The sequence below is a fragment of the Cuculus canorus genome, chromosome 1 (assembly GCF_017976375.1).
Source record: "Cuculus canorus isolate bCucCan1 chromosome 1, bCucCan1.pri, whole genome shotgun sequence".
NCBI lineage: Eukaryota > Metazoa > Chordata > Aves > Cuculiformes > Cuculidae > Cuculus > Cuculus canorus.
The window spans coordinates 141,833,011-141,851,583 of NC_071401.1; the positions used below are offsets into that span (position 1 = coordinate 141,833,011).

At 42.3% G+C, this 18,573-nt stretch overlaps 1 protein-coding gene across 1 annotated transcript; it reads left to right on the forward strand.

Annotated features, from left to right (window-relative positions):
* The first annotated feature begins 718 nt into the window (after positions 1–718).
* ATP6V1E1 (ATPase H+ transporting V1 subunit E1) lies at positions 719–13,623 on the forward strand. The gene is made up of 9 exons (XM_054056040.1): positions 719–882; positions 5,527–5,592; positions 7,140–7,249; positions 7,740–7,806; positions 9,626–9,715; positions 10,910–10,978; positions 11,344–11,438; positions 12,306–12,393; positions 12,999–13,623. Exons 1-9 carry the CDS (start codon positions 850–852, stop codon positions 13,059–13,061), a joined length of 681 nt encoding a protein of 226 aa, XP_053912015.1. The 5' UTR covers positions 719–849; the 3' UTR covers positions 13,062–13,623.
* The last annotated feature ends 4,950 nt before the right edge of the window (positions 13,624–18,573 follow it).

Below are 18,573 nucleotides of genomic sequence, written 5' to 3' on the forward strand. Positions count from 1 at the left end.
GGTGCTTGGGGAGATGATTTAGTAGTGGACAGGTATGGTCTCCAAGGTCTTTTCCCACCTGGTGAATCATAGAATCACTAGGTTGGAAAAGACTTCTTGGATCATTGAGGCCAACCATTCCTCTCTGCCACTAAACCATGTCCCCAACCACCTCATCTACCCGTCTTTTAAACACGTCCAGGAATGGTGACTCTACCCCTCCCTGGGCAGCCTCTGCCAGTGCCTGGTGACCCTTTCTGTGAATTTTTTTTTTCCTGATATTCAGCCTCAACCTCCCCTGGCGCAGCTTGAGGCCATTTCCCCTTGTCCTGTCCCCTGTCACTTGGGAGAAGAGGCCAGCTCCCTCCTCTCTACCATCTCCTGTTAGGCAGTTGCAGAGAGCAATAAAGTCTCCCTTCAGCCTCCTCTTCTCAAGGCTAAATAACCGCAATTCCTTCAACCGCTCCTCGTCTGTGACTACCTGCCCTCCCACCCCCAGCACCCCTGAACTCCGACTCCCAAGCCTGTCCCTGCAGTGTTTACCCCTTGCCGGGGAGGGCGGGGCAGCTGGGAGGGCAGGGGCACAAGCACCGCCCACCCCCCGCTCCCGCCATGCAGCGCTGCGCGCAGCTACCCCCGGTCCTCCCCCTCCACCAACACGCGAGGGCCCCTCCCTCTGCTCTTTGGCCCGTGACGTCACCGGCGCTCAATCTCCCCATTGGCCCCCAGGAAAGAGGCGGTGGGAGGGGTGCCGTGACCCGGAGCGTCGGCCGCACGCGCCGTGACCCGGAGCGGGATCGGAGCCGCTCGTGCTGTCCCTCGCGCTCGCCTCGCTCGTCGCCTGCCCGCGCACCCGCCGCCGCCGCCGCCATGGCGCTCAGCGATGCCGACGTCCAGAAGCAGGTCAGGGGACAGCGGGGCGGCCGATGGAGCGGCTGCCGAGCAGCTGGGGCGGAGGGGGAAGGTGTCCGGGTGGTGGAAGGGCAGGGGAGAGGAGGAATGGTGCTGGGGGGACGGGAAAGGGGAGGGGGGACAACGCTAAGGGAGGGGGGAACAGCACAGAAAGGGGTGGCAGCGCTAAAGGAGGGGGGGCTGTGCAGAAGGGGAGAGTGTGGAGAGGGAACAGGGTAGAAAGGGGAGGGGGGAGAGCACTAAAGGTGAGGAGGACAGTGGGAAAGGGGGGGCATACACGGAGTAGAAAAGGGAGGGAGAGAGCGTACAAAAGGGGCGGTAGTGCCAAAGGGGAGGGGAGGGCAGGATCGAAAAGGGGGGAACGCTAAAGGAAGGGGGGACAGTGCAAAAGGGGAGAGTGCTAAAAAGGGAGAGAGCTAAAGGGGAGGGGGGAGAGCGCGGAGGGGGATAGGGTAGAAAGGAGAGAGGCGGCCAGCGCTAAAGGGGGGGACAGTGGAAAAGGGAGGGGGAAGGGTAGGAAAGAGGAGAGGAGGCACTGTAGAAAGGGAAGAGGGGGACAGTAGGAAAGGGGGACAGCATAGAAAGGGGCGAGGGGGATAGGGTAAAAAGGGTGGGGGGCAGGGTGAAAAGGGGAGGGGGACAGTGCAAAAGGCGAGGAGGGGACAGAGTAGAAAAGAAGGGGAGACAGAATAGAAAAAGGAGAGGGGGAGAGTGTAGAAAAGGGGGGGATAGGGTGGAAAGGAGAGAGGGGACTGAGCAGAAAGGGGGGAACAGTGCAGAAAGAGGAGGGAGAACTGGGGGGACAGGGTGGAAAAGGGAGAGGAGGCGACAGGGTGGAAAAGGGTGGGGGGGACAGGGTGGAAAAAGGAAGGGAAGGGACAAGGTGGAAAAGGGAGAGGAGGCGACAGGGTGGAAAAGGGTGGGGGGGACAGGGTGGAAAAAGGAAGGGAAGGGACAGGGTGGAAAAGGGGTGGGATGGGTAGAAAGGGGAGAGGGGGACAGTGACAGCTCTGAACTCTAGTAGCAGCCACTGGCAGCTACGGCTGGTTAACGTTTTAGTTGTGGGTCAGATTCTGGCACTATTCTACAAGAGTGGTGCTCTGCTGTGAAAGCAAGGGTTGGTGAAAGGGACAGGTATTCTCTGGGAATCTTGTTGAGAAGGAGAAGTCTGTGGAGAAATTGGCTTCTTCCCTGGCAGGATTGATTTGCCACCCATCAGGGAATTTTGAAGTATTTTTTTCTTATAAGTAACAAGGGATAAGTTGAGAGGAAATGGCCTGAAGTTGCATCAGGGGAAGATTAGATTCACTATTAGGATATATTTCTTTTTGAAAGAGTGATGAAACACGGGAACAGGCTGCCCAGGGAAGTGGTGGCATTGCCATCACTGGAAGTGTTCAAAAACCATGTGGACATGACACTTTAGGATGTGGTTTAGTAGGCCCAGTGGAGCTGGGCGGATGGTTGAACTAGATGATCTTGGAGCTCATTTCCAACCTTAATGACTCTATGATGAATTTTGATGACTTATTATGCTAGTTTATAATGAAAAGCATCATGGTTAGCCTTTATGCTATCTACAGTATTTACTTGCCCTTTATGGCAGATAACTATATTGCCCTAGATCAGTATTGCCTTCCTAGATGTTGCTCTCTAAGAATTTCCATCTATTTTTTTTTTTTTTTTGTAGCTATACTACGTCTAATTAGCTGTAACTTAGCATTTGGGTAGGCTATTGAGCTTTCTGGAGTGCCTCTTTCGCTTTTTAATCCTAAGTGGAGTACTGCAACCTGGGCTTCTCTGGAATGGAAACTTACAACCCTGAAGTGTGACTGGACACTTCCTCCTGAGGCAGGACTTCTGTCCTTATTGACAGTAAACACTGCCCTTGCCCAAAAAAACTGCTTTGAACTGGGTTGAAAATGGTGTGCCATGTTACAGACTGCATGGATCCAGTCACCGCTGGTATGTTGAGTTTCCTACCAGCGATGAGCAGATCAGCTGAGTTCCCTTTGTCCTTTGCATCAGAAGTGCTTGTGTCTCACTTTCTCATTCAGTAAACATTGTCTCTTGGCAAGGAAACATCACATTGAAAGTAAAATCAGTAGGTTGTCTTCCTGCAAAAGAAGAATTGTAACATCACATTCTCTTTCCTCTTATCTGCAAAGCTTACTTGTTTTTTCCTGCCTTTTCCATGAATATAATAAAAATCTGACATTGGGGTAGTCTTGCTCAGCCACCATGGACCTGAACTTAAAAGATTAGTTCAGGATCTGTTGATATACTAAACATGTAATGCCAGAAGTGTTTCACATCTGCAGCTTTCCTGTCATTGTTTTACATTTCTAAGCCTCAGATGATCCTGTTAACTGGAAAAGAGTGCTGCTGATAGCATGACAGTTCTGCGTGTGTATAAATCCTGGGATGAACTTGCCAACTGGTCGTCTGGACTCTTAGCTACTTGCCATGGCAAGCAGGTTTTTTTTACTTTGAAAATGATCTCAATTAAGAATTTTTCCCATTGAATGACTTGTTTGCTTTATTTTGTCAATAGATTGCTCCATCCAAATTAGGTAGTCACTTCTAGCTAAAGCCATTCTAACACCTAGAACTTCCCATGGAAAGGATAGTTGCGCTACTACTGATGCGAAAACCCCTCTTTTCCCTTCTATAGGAAATGCTACTATGCAAAAATTATTAACTTCATTTTAAAATTGATATCTTATTTTAAAATAAGTACTGTTGTCTGTCTTACTAAAACTAGTCCTATTTGTAGAGGTAAAAGTCTCCCTTAGGATCTCTTCAATTCTATGAAATGAAAAAGGGATTTCAGTACAACGGATTTTGAAGGAAAGAACGCTGTTCGGTCTTATCAGACATGGGGAACTGGATGCAATATCGGCTTGCTTCCATCTCATTCTTCTTTGTTACGCAGAGGACATTTCTTGAACACCCAGAACTGTTTAAAGTACTTCTTCAAAATTTGGAAACCAAACCAAAATGGGGGAAGTGACTCAGTAATGTAAGCATTGCTACTGCTGTACTAAAGCCCTCAGTCTCCTTCACCAATGGGCTATTCAGCAAAATTCTTCCCATGTTTTATCTGCCCCTCATGTCTTTTCTGAAATGCAGGTAGACCTAAAACTTGGTTTAATCGGTGGCCAGGTGAGCAGAATAGGAAACCAACCCCATAGGTAGACATGCACTTGAAAGTGTTGCCAATTAGAATTAAAATAAAAATTGCTGATTTGATTTGAGGACGTAGATGTTATTATTCACTTATTCCAATGCACATGCTTAAAATCTTCCACTTGCCTGTTTACTTCTGTTTTTTTCCTGTATATGAGCGTGGTGCTGATCTGCATATTGTTTCAGTTTTCTCATTGGTACCTTACTTTTCTCTTTAAAATTTTAACATGAGGTTATATAAATAGACTCTTTCATGCAAGTTTATTCGGACTGGATTGTTTGCAAAATGCACCTCATCACTAAGTGCAAGCAGTAAGGTATTATGGTCTGCTCAATATATGGTCTACTCCATCTGGCCTTGGAAATGCCTATGCCTGTTCACAGCTGCAGTTCGGTTTGGGCATGAGTCCTTTTGGTCTCCCCTAAATATGAATCTAGAGTTAGGCCTTGTCACAGAAAGGCACGTGATAAATAAGCAGAACTCTGTATAATTGCTTTCCTTGTCTTTAAGCTGTTGGACTTCTGCTTCATAGTGTCTTGAGGTGGTTTCAAAAAGATTCATTGGGTAGAATATGTTACAGTGTACCAGCCTCTAAAGGAGCCTGTGTTATACTTGGTGTGGTCTTGATAGCTAGTGCTGCTGTCTCTCTCCTTCCACAGCTTCTCCAAACTAACATGCAACTACTTTATGAAGTCTTTGAGTTGAACGATATAGCTGCATTTTTTTGATGATGTTGTAAGTCTTTACAGAATTTATTACATTTTTTCAAGAAAGATTTCTCAGGTGTGTAAATGAACTTCTGGTTGTAAAGCTCTGACCAGACTGGTCAGCAGCCCTTTGCTTTGCTTCATCAGTCATCTAGGCTGGAAGGCCTAGATGCTTCATCAGTCATCTAGGCTGGAATGTCATTAGTGCCTGACTTGGAATCACAGAATCACCAGGTTGGAAAAGACCTCTGAGATCCAGTCCTACCATACCTGTCTGCCACTAAACCATGTCCTTAAGTACCTCCTTTACTCATTTAAATTTAAATACCTCCAGGGATGGTGACTTGACCACCTCCCTGCCAGTGCCTGATGACTCTTTCGGAGAAAACTAGTGAAGAATGAAAATACTCAGCCTCGCATTTATACAAATTGTCTTTTGTGGTGGTTTTTTTTTTTGTATAGTTGCATATCCGAAGTACATTCTTCTAATTACAGCCAGTGAAACAGCATTGTATAGAATTATTTGGGGGGGGAAAATGTTTTCTTCTACTCTGTCTTAAGATGAGCTGACTCTTGACCTGTACACTCAATTTTGTTTCCTTGAAAAACAGCATTATTCTATGAATTGGAAAACAGATATGGAGGGTCTACTGTATCAGTGAGAAATATATGTATATATTTCCTCTCATCAAAGTCCTTTCCAATAGGAAAGATTTTCATTTCTCTCTCTTGTTGCAGATCAAGCATATGATGGCTTTCATTGAGCAGGAAGCCAATGAAAAGGCTGAAGAAATAGATGCCAAGGTAAAAATGGAAATTCAGTGTCAGTAAGTGCAAAAGGAAAACTGCACCTGACATCTTGGTTTGATAGTTGCAGTTAGAGTGCTAGGACTGTTTTGTAAGCTACAGCTTACTTTACGTTTAGTTATTACATAGCAAGAAGTGATACTGCTAAATAAAGTTAATATTTGTTGGCTTTTCACAAATCACAACAAGTCAGGGCTAATTTTGGTCAAAGCTTTCTTAGAGGTTCTTAAATATAAATATATTCATATGTGAGGAGTTCACTTTTTTTTTAAAGCGATCAGGAGAACTGAGTGGTAATTTGAATAGACTGGATTAAGTGGAACACCTTCCACCACCTCATAGACGTAACTTGACATCACTGGGGATTGAGCGAGTTCTATGCATAGTTATGAATTATGCTAAGATTTGTCATAACAAGCTGTTACCAGAGGGATTAATTTTAATTTTTACTTTACTTCCGTACTGTGTCAGGCAGAGACATTAGGAGTAAATCAAAGCAATAATGCTAGTAATCGTGCACAAGCATTTATACCTGTGCCCAGATGATAAAAGGTGAAAGTTAAACTGGTTGAATTATGTTGGTGAAAGTTTGTTTCTGAGCAGTTTAATAACTGCGTCTAAACCTGTGTAGCCACCTGCTGATTTAATTCTAGGTGTGATTTAGTAGGTATCCTGGAGAGTTAAAGCGTAAATTTATATTTAAGGTGTAAGTTGAATTACTTGCACAATTCTTCCCTTAAACTCAGTCACTTGTGTCTTAATTTAATATTAACCCTGTGATAGAATACAAATGTTTACATGTCAGGGGTGCCTGACAACCCTAGAGATCTTCATTATACCAATACTGAAATATCTTGTTGGTATTGGACTCAGCAGATGTATTAGTAATAGTATTTAATCTCCTTTAAACATTTAGATTTGCACAAATATTTAATCAGCACTAAAACAGGTATTCCTGGTGATCTGCAAACAGGAGTCAGCAGTTGAGATTGGATTCTCATGTGTAAATATGAAAATCTGCGATTTGTTTTTTCACGTGCTGTCTGGCTAGGCTTTGCAAAAGAAGTAACAGCTATACTGTCACTCTCCTTTGAAAGAATTGGTTAAAGTAAGGAAGTTTGTGGACATTGATAGCTGGGTAGCTTATTTTGGGTAGGATCTCCTGTAGCCAGAAAGGAAACCGATTCTACAAAAACAAGTTGGACCTGAATGTCAGATAAAATGAGTTTTTCTTACTAGTATATAACACATAAATTTGGTAGTTCTATGCCTGAGGAATAAATACTGCAAGGAAACTCATGTCAGTCAATTGATAAAATAAGCTGTATCTTGGTTAGCAAGGTTCTAGTTACAGCAGATCACGTCCTGAACTCCCTTTGACTCGAGTGCTGGTTGAAATGTTTTTTTGTTTGTATGGAACCATAAGTTGTATCATCCTAGCTAATCTATGAATGCGCTCTGAAAGCATGGCTGTTTCATTTTGATTCTGTTTTTTTCAGCCCATGGAATCAATTTCCACTTCAGTTATTTAATTTTTACTGTAGGCAGAAGAGGAATTCAACATTGAGAAGGGTCGCCTTGTTCAGACACAGAGGCTGAAAATCATGGAGTATTATGAAAAGAAGGAGAAACAAATTGAACAGCAAAAGAAAATGTAAGTTCCCTAGGCTAAATGGCTGACTGCAGAGCCTTGGCTCTCATTTTATGTCTAATTTTATACAAAACTGTTTCTCCCTGGCAAACAAACAAATTGTAGCCAAAATGTTTAGTTCTAATTAGAAGTTTCTAGTTCTCACTGGGGAGGAATTATCAGGAGTGACCTGCAATAGTATAATCTTCACTAAGTGCGTTGAAAGACTCTTTCATATTTCCTTACATAGTTTATACGTCTAGAATTCTACTCTGGTCTGTTACTTTGGAACAAATGATTATGTTGACTTTAGTTTTGATTGATCTTCACTGAAGGATGGGGTTCTGCATTTTAATCACTTGTACAAGTTCAGAAACAGATTCAAGCAAGTCAACAGGCTTTGTTATTAAATATTGTAGTATTGTTATCTTTAAATGTAAGTTTTACAGTTAAATATTGCGGTTCTTCTGTCAAAGTCTGATTGATGGGTTCAACTTTATCATGTAACTTGCAGTCAGATGTCCAACCTGATGAATCAAGCAAGACTGAAGGTCCTCAAGGCAAGGGATGACCTTATTGCAGTGAGTATCTCTGTAGTAAAGACACAGAGGTTCTATTTCTGCCATCTGTTAGGAAATGTACTTAACCGTTCTCTAAAGAAAAATATGATTTGAGATGGAGTGATGTGTATTTCAACATACAAAAATGGCTTTCCTAGCTGTTCTGAAAAGTCATTAAGAATTTAGTCCAGCTTCAGTAATCTGCTTTAGCTTATTTTCATGGTTTCTGTTACCTGCTCTTCTAGGGAAATACAATTCTCTGCTAGGAACATTACAGGCAGTATCGTATCTATAATTTGGACAATAGCTTATTTCTTTGAAGAGCATGACTTCTGTCTTGCACAGTTGGTAGACCTTTGAAGTTTTGTTTGCCTGAAGCAACATTTATGCTTTAAAGCTGGCATGGCTTAAGCAAGTAGGCTCAAAACACCAGTAGCTGGGGTTTTTCTGTCTCCCTTTAGTAGTTCCCAGTATGTGAAAGTAGTTGCTTCTTGTTCTGGTAGGTGACCAGTCTGTGTGTGATTGATGATTTATCAGAGCAGGCTACATTTAGTCTTAGTTCAGGCTTACTATGTTTATCTTGCACCACACATTTTGTGCTCCCATTCTGCTCATTATACATCTTGCAGGTTTGTTCTCTCTTACTGGTCTTAGAGACAGTTCAGGTGTTCCATGTTCTGCTAGGTGGTGCTGTTGAGCTATTGGAGATGTCTTGAAACCTGTAGAAGTCAAAAGTAAAAAATGGAGTAATGTTGCTCAAGTTGTTGTACCCAGGGGAAAGGAGAGTTAGCAGAGGAAAATCACCAGTTTATTGATTCTTTAAACCTAGTTTGAAACTTCAGATTATATTCAGAGAGGAGGAAGGTGGGTGGCTAAAGAGCTAACTCTATTGTGATAGTCTCTGCTGGGTAGTCTCTTCCTCATTTATCAGCTGACTCAGCCTCATGCTTCTGAGTAATGCATAACATTCTTCCTCATTTTAGAACATTTAAAGTCACATGCTGCTAGCTGTTTCTTCCCTTATCAGGTCTTTGGCTTTCTTCACAGTTAAGAGAGATGAGCAGTTCCAGAAATGCTGTTCCTCAAGGGTGGACAGTATAATTAGGTCTAACTGTGATATTAAACTGTGATAATCTTGTATCCTAGTACTGATTGTGTTAATATGCACTCTTCTTTTAAACAGTATGAGGCAGGACAGTAAAGAAAGATTTATACCAAATTATACAATTTCCTTATCTGAAGTAATTATGATGGTTCGGTTCTCAGAGCTGTGCCTGAGTTGACTCAGATTTCTTAAATCATCTCATCTGATACTGATTTCCTGAATAAAGGTATTCAAAACCAGCTACTTCAAATTAAAAATAAGTTCTCATTTTAAAATTTGGACTTGCATTTACTCTCAGTTTAAAAATCCCTAACCTGAATATTGTTAGCTATAAAGATAGGTTAGATATCTTTGCTTGACCACGAAACTGAAAAAAAAAAAGTTATTTGGACAAGTTTATTAATTTACATGAAGCAATGACTTACAAAATGTTCAGTTTGTCTGAATTAATATTGTAAATACTATCCTTTACTATTAAGGTCTCCTTTTATAATGAAAAGGGAATTTTTGTGGGGTTATAATGGGTTCAGATCAGGGCAGGGAGAAGGAAACTGTTTGGAAAGGGCATTGTGCCATGCGCAGAGATGAAGGTCTAGCTTGGATGAACACCAGCTGGAGTGTACGTTTATGTGTTGGCAGGGCGTGATAGCTATAATGGGAGTACAGAAAGTTGGTAGGCATGCAACCAAATGCCAAACAGATGGGCTCTGCTGATCTGATTTCTTCTGAACGTAGGATTTGCTGAATGAGGCCAAGCAGAGACTTGCCAAGGTGGTGAAGGATGCTGCCAGGTACCAGACACTGCTGGATGGACTAGTTCTACAGGTAAATATTTAAATTGTAACAAATAGCTGATCACAGCCATATCTGAGGTGTCTTTCTGCAAATATAACCCACTGGAGGTTAGCGTTGTATTGGAGTCCAGATATAATGTTGCTGGGTGATCCCTGAGTTTTAAACATCAATTTCTGCTGTCTTTCAATCCTGGATTCTGAACAAATAAAGCCAGAGCATATTTTGAGGTGTAAAACCTAGTATACCAAGCGGCAGTTCAGTTATAAGAATAATTACAGATGTGAGCACTTTCATTGTAACATGCACATTTAGGATGCTCGCGTTAAGCTTCTGTAGTAATTACCTGGATGAGATGCACCTTTGACAAAAGCTGTCTCCAAACCTGGAGGCCAATAGTTATCTGCCTTTAAAATCTATTTGGCATTTGAGACTTAAGTCCTAGCTTTGACAGATTTACTGTAGCATGGCACATGCCTGTGACAGACATAAAAAGCTGAAAGCAAAGCTTTGTTTGGTGAGAATACCATACTCAGGCCTCAGAAATTAACCGCTAAAAGTCCAATAACCTTTGGCCAGGGTCAGTCGTGCGACCGGTAGTGCCACCTTCTGGTATGAGTTGGTCCTTTTTCTGTCAACTCTCGAGGCGGTGACGAGCTCTCCTGTCCACAGTTCAGTGGTAGAGTTTTCTTCAGAGTGCTTCGTACCAGCTTGTGCTGCCAATTCAGTGTTGTTTCTTTGTCACACTTAAATCTGGTATTGCTGTATGTCAGCACCCTTACTCCTGCCCCTTACGTAGTAGTAGAGGAGCTGCAAGGTAGGAGTTATTCGAACAGGCACCTGAAACTACTGCAGGTCTTATCCAAGGGCTGCACAGGAGAAGGTCAGCTTGGCTCTGTGCTCAGTCCACTCAGACAACAATGATCCTTGTGTACATTGTCTGAACAACTCAGTCCTGTGATACATACATTTAGTTGCATTTGAGATCCAAACTTGAAGCTAATAAAGAAACACATAATCCACAGCTGTAGGCTGTTTCCCAGATAACGGTGCTGTCCTTTGAGAATGTCTGCATGAGGTCAACTTGCAAGCAAAGAACTGAATAAATGGGGCTAAGATTGTCAGGTTTTGATTTTCAAATTGCTGAGGTTTCTTTCTGTTCTTGACATTAACTGTAAGAGAATTAAAATGTTACTTTTCTGATGATGTAATGGTTATCTTGTGCAGGGATTCTACCAGCTGCTTGAGCCCAGAATAGTTGTTCGGTGCAGGAAACAGGATCTTCCTATGGTTAAGGTAAGACACCTAGAATAGTGTGACAGTATCCTGCTTATGAAAGCTGGGACCTCACTGCAAATATCCTGTCTGTGTGACAAGAAATCAAGCTTTGCTTGCTACACTCTGCTGCAAACGCAGTGCAATGGAACAAGTATGTTTTTCAAGTTGGGAATCGTTTGCTTTCTTGAATATTGCCTTGGAAACTTTAGACATTGCTACAATATTAAGAATAATTGCTTTTGGCTCAAAAGCCATACTGAAATGCATTTGCTTAATTAAAAAAAAAAAAAGAGGCCTCAGTCCTTCGTTTTGTTACTGAGTGATCAAACCCAAGTGGTTCACTAGCATTTATCAATGCTAATTAGAGGTTTGTTATATCCTAGACTGCTGTACAGAAGAGCATTCCCATCTACAAAAATGCCACAAAAAGGGATGTGGATGTTCACATTGACCAAGATAACTTCCTGCCAGAAGACATGTAAGGAAAACGGGAGTCTTTTATAGAGAGCACTAATTTAATGCAACTTTTCGAGCCACCACTCCTACTTGAACAATTGCAGAAAATTATGTGTGGAATAGCCTCACAGTGTGCTTGCTGGTGTTCCTGTGGAATTTGGCACTTCTTTTTATTAATCAAGCACAGACCCTGCAGTTTCCTCCAGACAAGTACAGTCTCAGTCAAAAATATCAATGAATGTTTTGTGCAACCTCCAGCCTGATTCATAGCACTGAAGTAGAGAATAACCATACGTAGAAACTTATCTATTGCTGTTAAAGAGAGGGATTATGGATGTAGCCATGCTTTGTGTCTCAAAATGAAGCAAACTGAGTCATAAGGTGCTGTGGGATAGTCACTTGATGGGGTGTTATATCTGCAAGGCTCTGTTTCCGTAGAGTTTAATAAAGAACATGGAACAAAGCTGTATATTCTGATAGTCAGCTATCTTTATGTATGGGCCAGCAAACAACACTTCTAGCATTCTTCCTGGCTTCCCAAAATCTGAAAGCTGCATATTAATAACAAAATGCAGAGTCTGAAACTTTTTGAAGTGACAAATTTCATAGTTCTGCTTGCATTTAGGTCATACTAATGGAAGTCTCTTTTATGTAGCTATGGTCTCTTATAACTCCAAAGATGCTTTATGCTGCTGCTTCACTGGATCGCTTTGTGCTCAGTCCTATTAAGACATGATAAAGAAAAAAAAAGTTTGCTTTTAAAAAATAAAAGCATTAGCTATGTATCTGACTTGCCTGTAAGCACTGATTTCGGATATCTCTGCCATGTTCTGACTTCAATGTTTATCTTGGGTTTGCTTTTTTTTTTTTTTGCCCCTCTGATTTCTAGTGCTGGAGGAGTTGAAATCTATAACAGTGATGGCAAAATTAAGGTTTCCAATACTCTGGAAAGTCGACTGGACCTTGTAGCCCAGCAGGTAAGCTTTTGTAACAGCCATGGTGAATAAGATGCTATTTAACTAGTTTTGTCTTGTAACAAAATCCTTGTTTCCAATGTGTTAACAGTCACGATAGTGTGTAGGATCAGTTTTCAATGTGGATGACAGGTAAGAAGTTATTTTTGAATGGAGAAAAGCAAATTACCTACTGTTTGTGCTTCCCTACAACAAACATGGCTTTTCCCAGAATGATGCCTTTTGAATTAAGCATGAGTGTAGAAGTCTAAAAATTACGATACTAAAAGACTTGTTATGACTGTGGTGCAGTCAAGATGTTAAGATGCTGAGGTAACTTGAATTACCGAAGCTAGCTTGAATGCTAGAAACTTTGGCTGAGACCTATTATACCCCAGAGGAAAAGAAAAAAATCCAACCTGTTCTCCGGCATCTTTCTTATGCTGCGGTATCAACAGTCCTTTAAGTCTATAGAGTAGCAGGCAGTGCATGATCAGATAAAGATTTCAGAGAGCTCAAATGAATTGACTCCTTAATTTTGAAGCCTAGCCTATCTATTAGACAGTGCCTGCAGTGAGGAACGTGCAGCAATTGTGTTGCCCATTGCCTGATGGACTCTCTCTCAACAGATGATGCCAGAAATCAGAGTGGCTCTCTTTGGTGCTAATGCCAACAGGAAGTTTTTGGACTAAACCTCCGTGAGAGAAGGTGGGATCTGTTCCATTGCCATACTGAAGGGGATGCAAAAGCATCTGCTAACTTAAAATCTTGAAATGTAACATTACTTTGTCATCCAGTGTCTGTTCTTCAATGGAATAATTTTGCATACCTGCTGTGCTTAGCCTCTCTACTTGTGGTTAGAATGTATTGCTTAAAGGATATGAAGATATGCATATTCATCCAGCAGTGACATTAGAAAATGGAGACATATGGGCTCTTGGCTTTCCTTGCACTGTTTTGTGACTCTATAAAGTTGAGTGGTCCATTTAGGGTCACTCTCTTTGCTTTGGCCACATCTCTTTCAAGTTGTCTATCCTATGAAGTAAATTACTATGCTGCTGGTGGGAAATCCCTTTTCAGTTCAGGTCTGTCATAGAGGGCATGAATTTCTTTCCAGGGTTAGTAGTTTAATTCATGTTACTTGGTCAGGCATTTTCTGTTCTGTATATGTGATTTTAAAAAAAAGCCTGAGCCTGTAAGACTTTATTTATTAAAATAAAAACGTGTGTGTGTGTGTGTATGGAGTTCTTTGTCACTTCTCTCTGGGGGACTGGTAGCAACCTTTGAAAAGTAGGCTTGTGTGCATAAGGGCTTACTGCTTGAGGGCTGTGTGTGATAACTGCTTTGTGAATCATAGAATTCGAGTGCATAGAGTACTGTCAAGCTGTTTACTTGAGTCACATTGGCTCTAGGCAGGCCTTTTGAATAGGGCTGTAGGATGAGCTTCATTCTTCCTGAAAAATAGGTCAGTAGTTTTGCTCTCTCAATCCTCTTTCATGAGTGAGAACTGGAGTAACACAACTGTGCTACTTAGATATAACAACTACAATCTGTTTCCAGTTACACGTTTGTTGTTTCTATGCAGGAGATGCAAACCATACCCCAGTAGTAATTAAATTTCTGGACTTGAGGAACAACAGCTGACTCTGTTGCAACTATTCTCTCTATTGTTAGAATAACTATGAAGTTAAATAACAGCAGCATAACTATATTAATTATCTAATCTGTTAAGTGTTACTAACACTTACTTCTCCTTTGCTTCTGCAGTGATGACTAGCATTGTCTCCACCTTCTATGGTGTAGGACAGAAAAATTCTAGAGGTGACTTCCCTCACTACAAGCCTCTTCCAGAATACCTGACTCCTCACCTAGTGCTCAATTCTGAGAGTTGTTTAATGGAAATAAGAAACTGCTGAAGTTTGAATTCAAGAATTACTGCTTGAATATATTTCAAAATCATCTTCCCTAAGTGCTGCAATGAGTCAGGAATGGTAGGAACTTTACCTGGTGTCATGAAGTGTTGCTGCAGCAGCACTGCTTTATTTAGTGTTTTTAACCTGGGGCCCTTTCTTCTCAACCTGAGGTGCATGCCCTCATGTAAAGTGAAGACTCTAAAGGCTAGATAAGCCTTTCACTGCCTCCTTCCTCAAAATGGAGATTGCTAACAAATCCTGAATCTGAACTTACTTAATATTTTGATTTCTTCTTCAAAAATAAGAATCTTCAGCAAGGTTGTTTTTTTGGTTCTGCTGCTCCTTGCTGTTGTATTTGGGTACTGGTTCGTTTTCCACATTCATTATTGTATTTATTCTTTTAGTGGTTTGCTTTTTGATACGTGGCTCTGTGACTGGGCAATGAGTGTTGAAGTCCTACTCTTGAAAGCTGTAATGGTTATCCAAAATCTTGCATCTTTGCCACTATCAGTGACAAAACTCATCAATAGGCTGTCTGACATTTGAAAATGCAGTTGAACCTATTTTGAGTCCTTATTTTCTCTACAGCTAGGGCTAAAGACAGAAACTCTTAAGTGTTGAAATAGTGTGCAGCCTATGGAAATGAAATATTGAGGGGTGAGACAAGATGAGGTTACTTGTCTTTGGTCAGCGATGTGCAGAGGGGTCTAGACAAATTGGAGAGCTGGGCAATCACCAAGTGAGCGAGAGGCTGGAGAGCAGCCTCTCCAGAGGAATTGGGAGGTTCTGGTTGATGGCAAGTTGAACATGAGCCAGCAGTGCCCTGGCAGCCAAGAGGCACGTGGTGCACCCACCATGTCCTGGGGTGCATCCAGCACAGCACTGCTAGCTGGTCAAGGGAGGTGATTGTCCCACTCTACTCCACACTGATGTGGCCCTACCTTGAGTACTGTGTGCAGTTTTGGGCACCACAGTATAAAAAGGCTATCAAGCTACTGAGAGTGTCCAGAGGAGGCCGCAGAGTTGGTGAATGGTCTAGAGGGGAAGTTTTATGAGGAGCAGCTGAAGTCACTTGATCTCTTCAGCCTGAAGAAGAGACTGAGGAGAGACCTCATTGCATTTTACTACTTCCTCACAAGGGCATGAGGAGGAGCTAGTGCTTATCTCGTCTCTGGTGACCAGTGATGGGACCCGAGGGAATGGCAGGAAGATATGCCAGGGGAGGCTTAGGCTGGATGTTAGGAAAAGATTCTTCACCCAGAGGGTGGTGGAGCACTGGAACAGCTTCCCAGGGAAGCCATCATGGCACCAAGCCAATTCCAGAAGCATTTGGACAATGCCGTTGGACACACGGTTTGAATGTTGGGGTTGTCCTATGCACAGACAAGAGCATATGATCCTTTTGGGTCCCTTCCAACTTGGGTCATTCTGTGAGTCTATGAGCACTGTTAATATTTGCTGCAATACTTGATGAAAAGACTTCAGACAGAACGTAAGATCGTCTCTAAAGAAGTGAATGGCCTAGGTTTGGGCATCATTGTTTGAAAGTGTAGCTTTTACATTGTTGTAGTGCTACTGCTTCCCTTGGAAAACTGACAGAGGCAATGGTGTAATGCTTGTAGAGAAAGTCACAGGCAGAAGAAGCTAAAGGTTGGGATGCAGAAGAGAGAGATGGCTCTGTTGCACATTGTTTCACATTGATGGGCTGTATTACAACATTAACTTCAGGTAGGCTTTATTCAGTGAAGAGATTTGTATTAGAAGTTGTGTAGACTTTTCTCTGATACTGATAACAAGCATGCTCATCTGCGACAAAAACTAATTCTTTGTACAGAGACGTCTTTCATGAAGGTAGCAAGACCTTTACAAATCCAGATCTTGTAGATCTTTGAAAAGCAAAATAACAACTAGTGATGTGTCTGACTGTAAGTTATTGAGGTTGCTATTTACTATTCACTTTCCTCTGTTTTGTATCTCCTCTTGTATCTTGCTGTGCAGGAAAAAGGAATAAATAACCACTGTCATAATTAGATATAAAAAATTAGTGATGTCAAGAATGCGTTTAGTCATTTGGGCAGCAGTAGTTCAAAGCAGGTCCTTAAGAAATGGCCTGGGCATTACGTATATCACACTGAAGTCAAGACTAGTGGTTTTGTACCCCATTCCAAGCCAACAGGAGCACCTATGCTTACTTAGTGCTTTAGTGGAATTGCAGGCAGACTTAGCTGGAACCATGTCAGCTGTAACAGGAATTTCCTCCTGCACTAGCAGCTTCCTGCAAATATGTTACAAGAAAGCACTGATTCATTTCAGTCTTGGGACAACCATGTGAGAGAATTTAATTACAAAACATGTCTGCGTTATGTGGAACATCCTTGTACTTCATTCCAGGCAATAGGGGCTGTTACTCAATTTTATTACTTTACCAGTGGAGAGAAAAACAGGACTATCCCATCCAGGTTTACCTAGTGTGGTTAGCAATCCTGTTGTGTATTCATTCAAGTTTCTTTTCAGAGTTTGTACACAGGGGGGGGTTTACAAGTGAAACGTGAACAAAAGCATCATAGAGGATGGATTTTGGAGTTCCTACTGGAGCATCATTGCGGCACTGTTTTACTACCTGAACCGTACTGCTGATTTAAGCAAATTAAATCTGATGCACAATTGTTGTTCTTGCTGGTTTACCTGATGACCTAGGGCAAATCAATGAGGATATTGATCTTTATTCATCTTTGTATAAGCATGCAAAATATTCCAGTTGGGTATAATAAACGAGCTCTAAGCTAGATGAGCACATAAAGAAACTGGACAAATGCAGGGAACAAAGGAGGCATTAAATTGAAGTTCAGGTAAAAGAATTAAGTAGTGTTGGGAGAGTCAAGCACTACAGATTAATTGGAGAGTGCAGAGCTGGTTCTGTCTGCTGCTGGAAAAGGAGTTGGGGAAATAGATAGTGTTGCGCTTGTTCCGCACAGTTGGCAATGGAAAATTTAAGAGCAGGCTTGACAGTAAGTGATCAGCAGAGGACTTAAAATGTTACTGCACATCTGAGTCACAGCCCCTTTTTTAGTACTTAGTTTTCACACTGAGAGGTATTAACGTTAATCAGAGAGACACATGGTGTATGAATGATCCCTAGAGGTGCGCGCAAGTGTCAAGGTGAGAGAAAGACTAGAAAAAAAAACCAACCAGAAAGTACTGAGAACTGAGGCCTTGGTGTCTTTATTAAGCCAGTAACAGTTGATAGAGCTATAACTCCTGAGAGGAAGCTCTGAGCTGGCTGTCAGGGGATGAGTGCTACCCATCAGAAAACTGGTAGTAGCAGGGTGGAGGTGCTGCAGGAAGGCTGTTTAAGTGCCCAGCTGAGAGCCAGCCTTGGAGGAAAGCACAGCCATGTTTTCCATAACAAGCCTTGTTTAAAGGCTAGCAGTGAGAATCCGGCTTTTGGATGAATCCTGCTATAAAAAGTCTGGCTGCAGGCCTTTAGGTGCTGGCTGTACAGGGAGGTCACAGATCGCAGCATGCAGCTGGAGGCAATCCGGCAGGATGATGGTATCTTGCCTGTTGCGTGCCCCTGGCCCAATCTGCTGATGTTAGCAAGCAGTAGGAAATAAATAACAGAAGAATATGCATCCGTGTTGGAAAACAGAAGAGCGTTAGATAACACCTCTCACAAACCAATAGCATACGCAGTACAAGGAGGCTGGAACCATCTCCATAGACCCACAGCCTGTTCCTAAAATAGTCTGGGAGATTGAATTACCTGAACAAATTGCAGTATTTCCAAAGAAATTGTAATAAATGAAGAACAGAAAAGTTTTGAAATAAAAAAGCTAACCACCCCAGAGGAAAATTCAACGCAAAACTTGGTAAAGAGACCCCTGAGCTGCTGTTCTGAGGAGCAGAGCCTTTAGACTGCAGTAAAGCAGCTTGGCAAAAGGTGTTTAGCCCTGAGCAAGAGCCCAGGCAGACTGCACAGTGTGGTTTGGCTATGTTTGCTGTTTGATACAGGCAGCTGACAGAGGTGGGTGGGGGGCCCCTACCCTGCCTCCCCAACATGTTTGTAGGGAACAGGCCATGACAAGAAGGCCCTTCCAGGGCTGGGAAGTTCCTGCTCCTCTCAGCCAAGGTAAAGCTGCCTGGGAAACCCCAAAACTTTTCCTGGGAGTCTCTTTCAGAGCATCCCATACTGCTTCTTTGGCTTTGCATTAGAGAAAGCAAGAAAAGCATCTGTACAAGAGCATTCTCAGGGTAAGAATCATACCAACAATGTGCCAAAACGTGTCATTTC

Coding starts and splice junctions, on each gene's coding strand:
- ATP6V1E1 (XM_054056040.1), top strand. CDS start 850: ATGGCGCTCAGCGATGCCGACGTCCAGAAGCAG. Junction 883..5,526: donor ATGCCGACGTCCAGAAGCAG/GTCAGGGGACAG, acceptor CTCTTGTTGCAG/ATCAAGCATATGATGGCTTT. Junction 11,439..12,305: donor AACTTCCTGCCAGAAGACAT/GTAAGGAAAACG, acceptor TCTGATTTCTAG/TGCTGGAGGAGTTGAAATCT.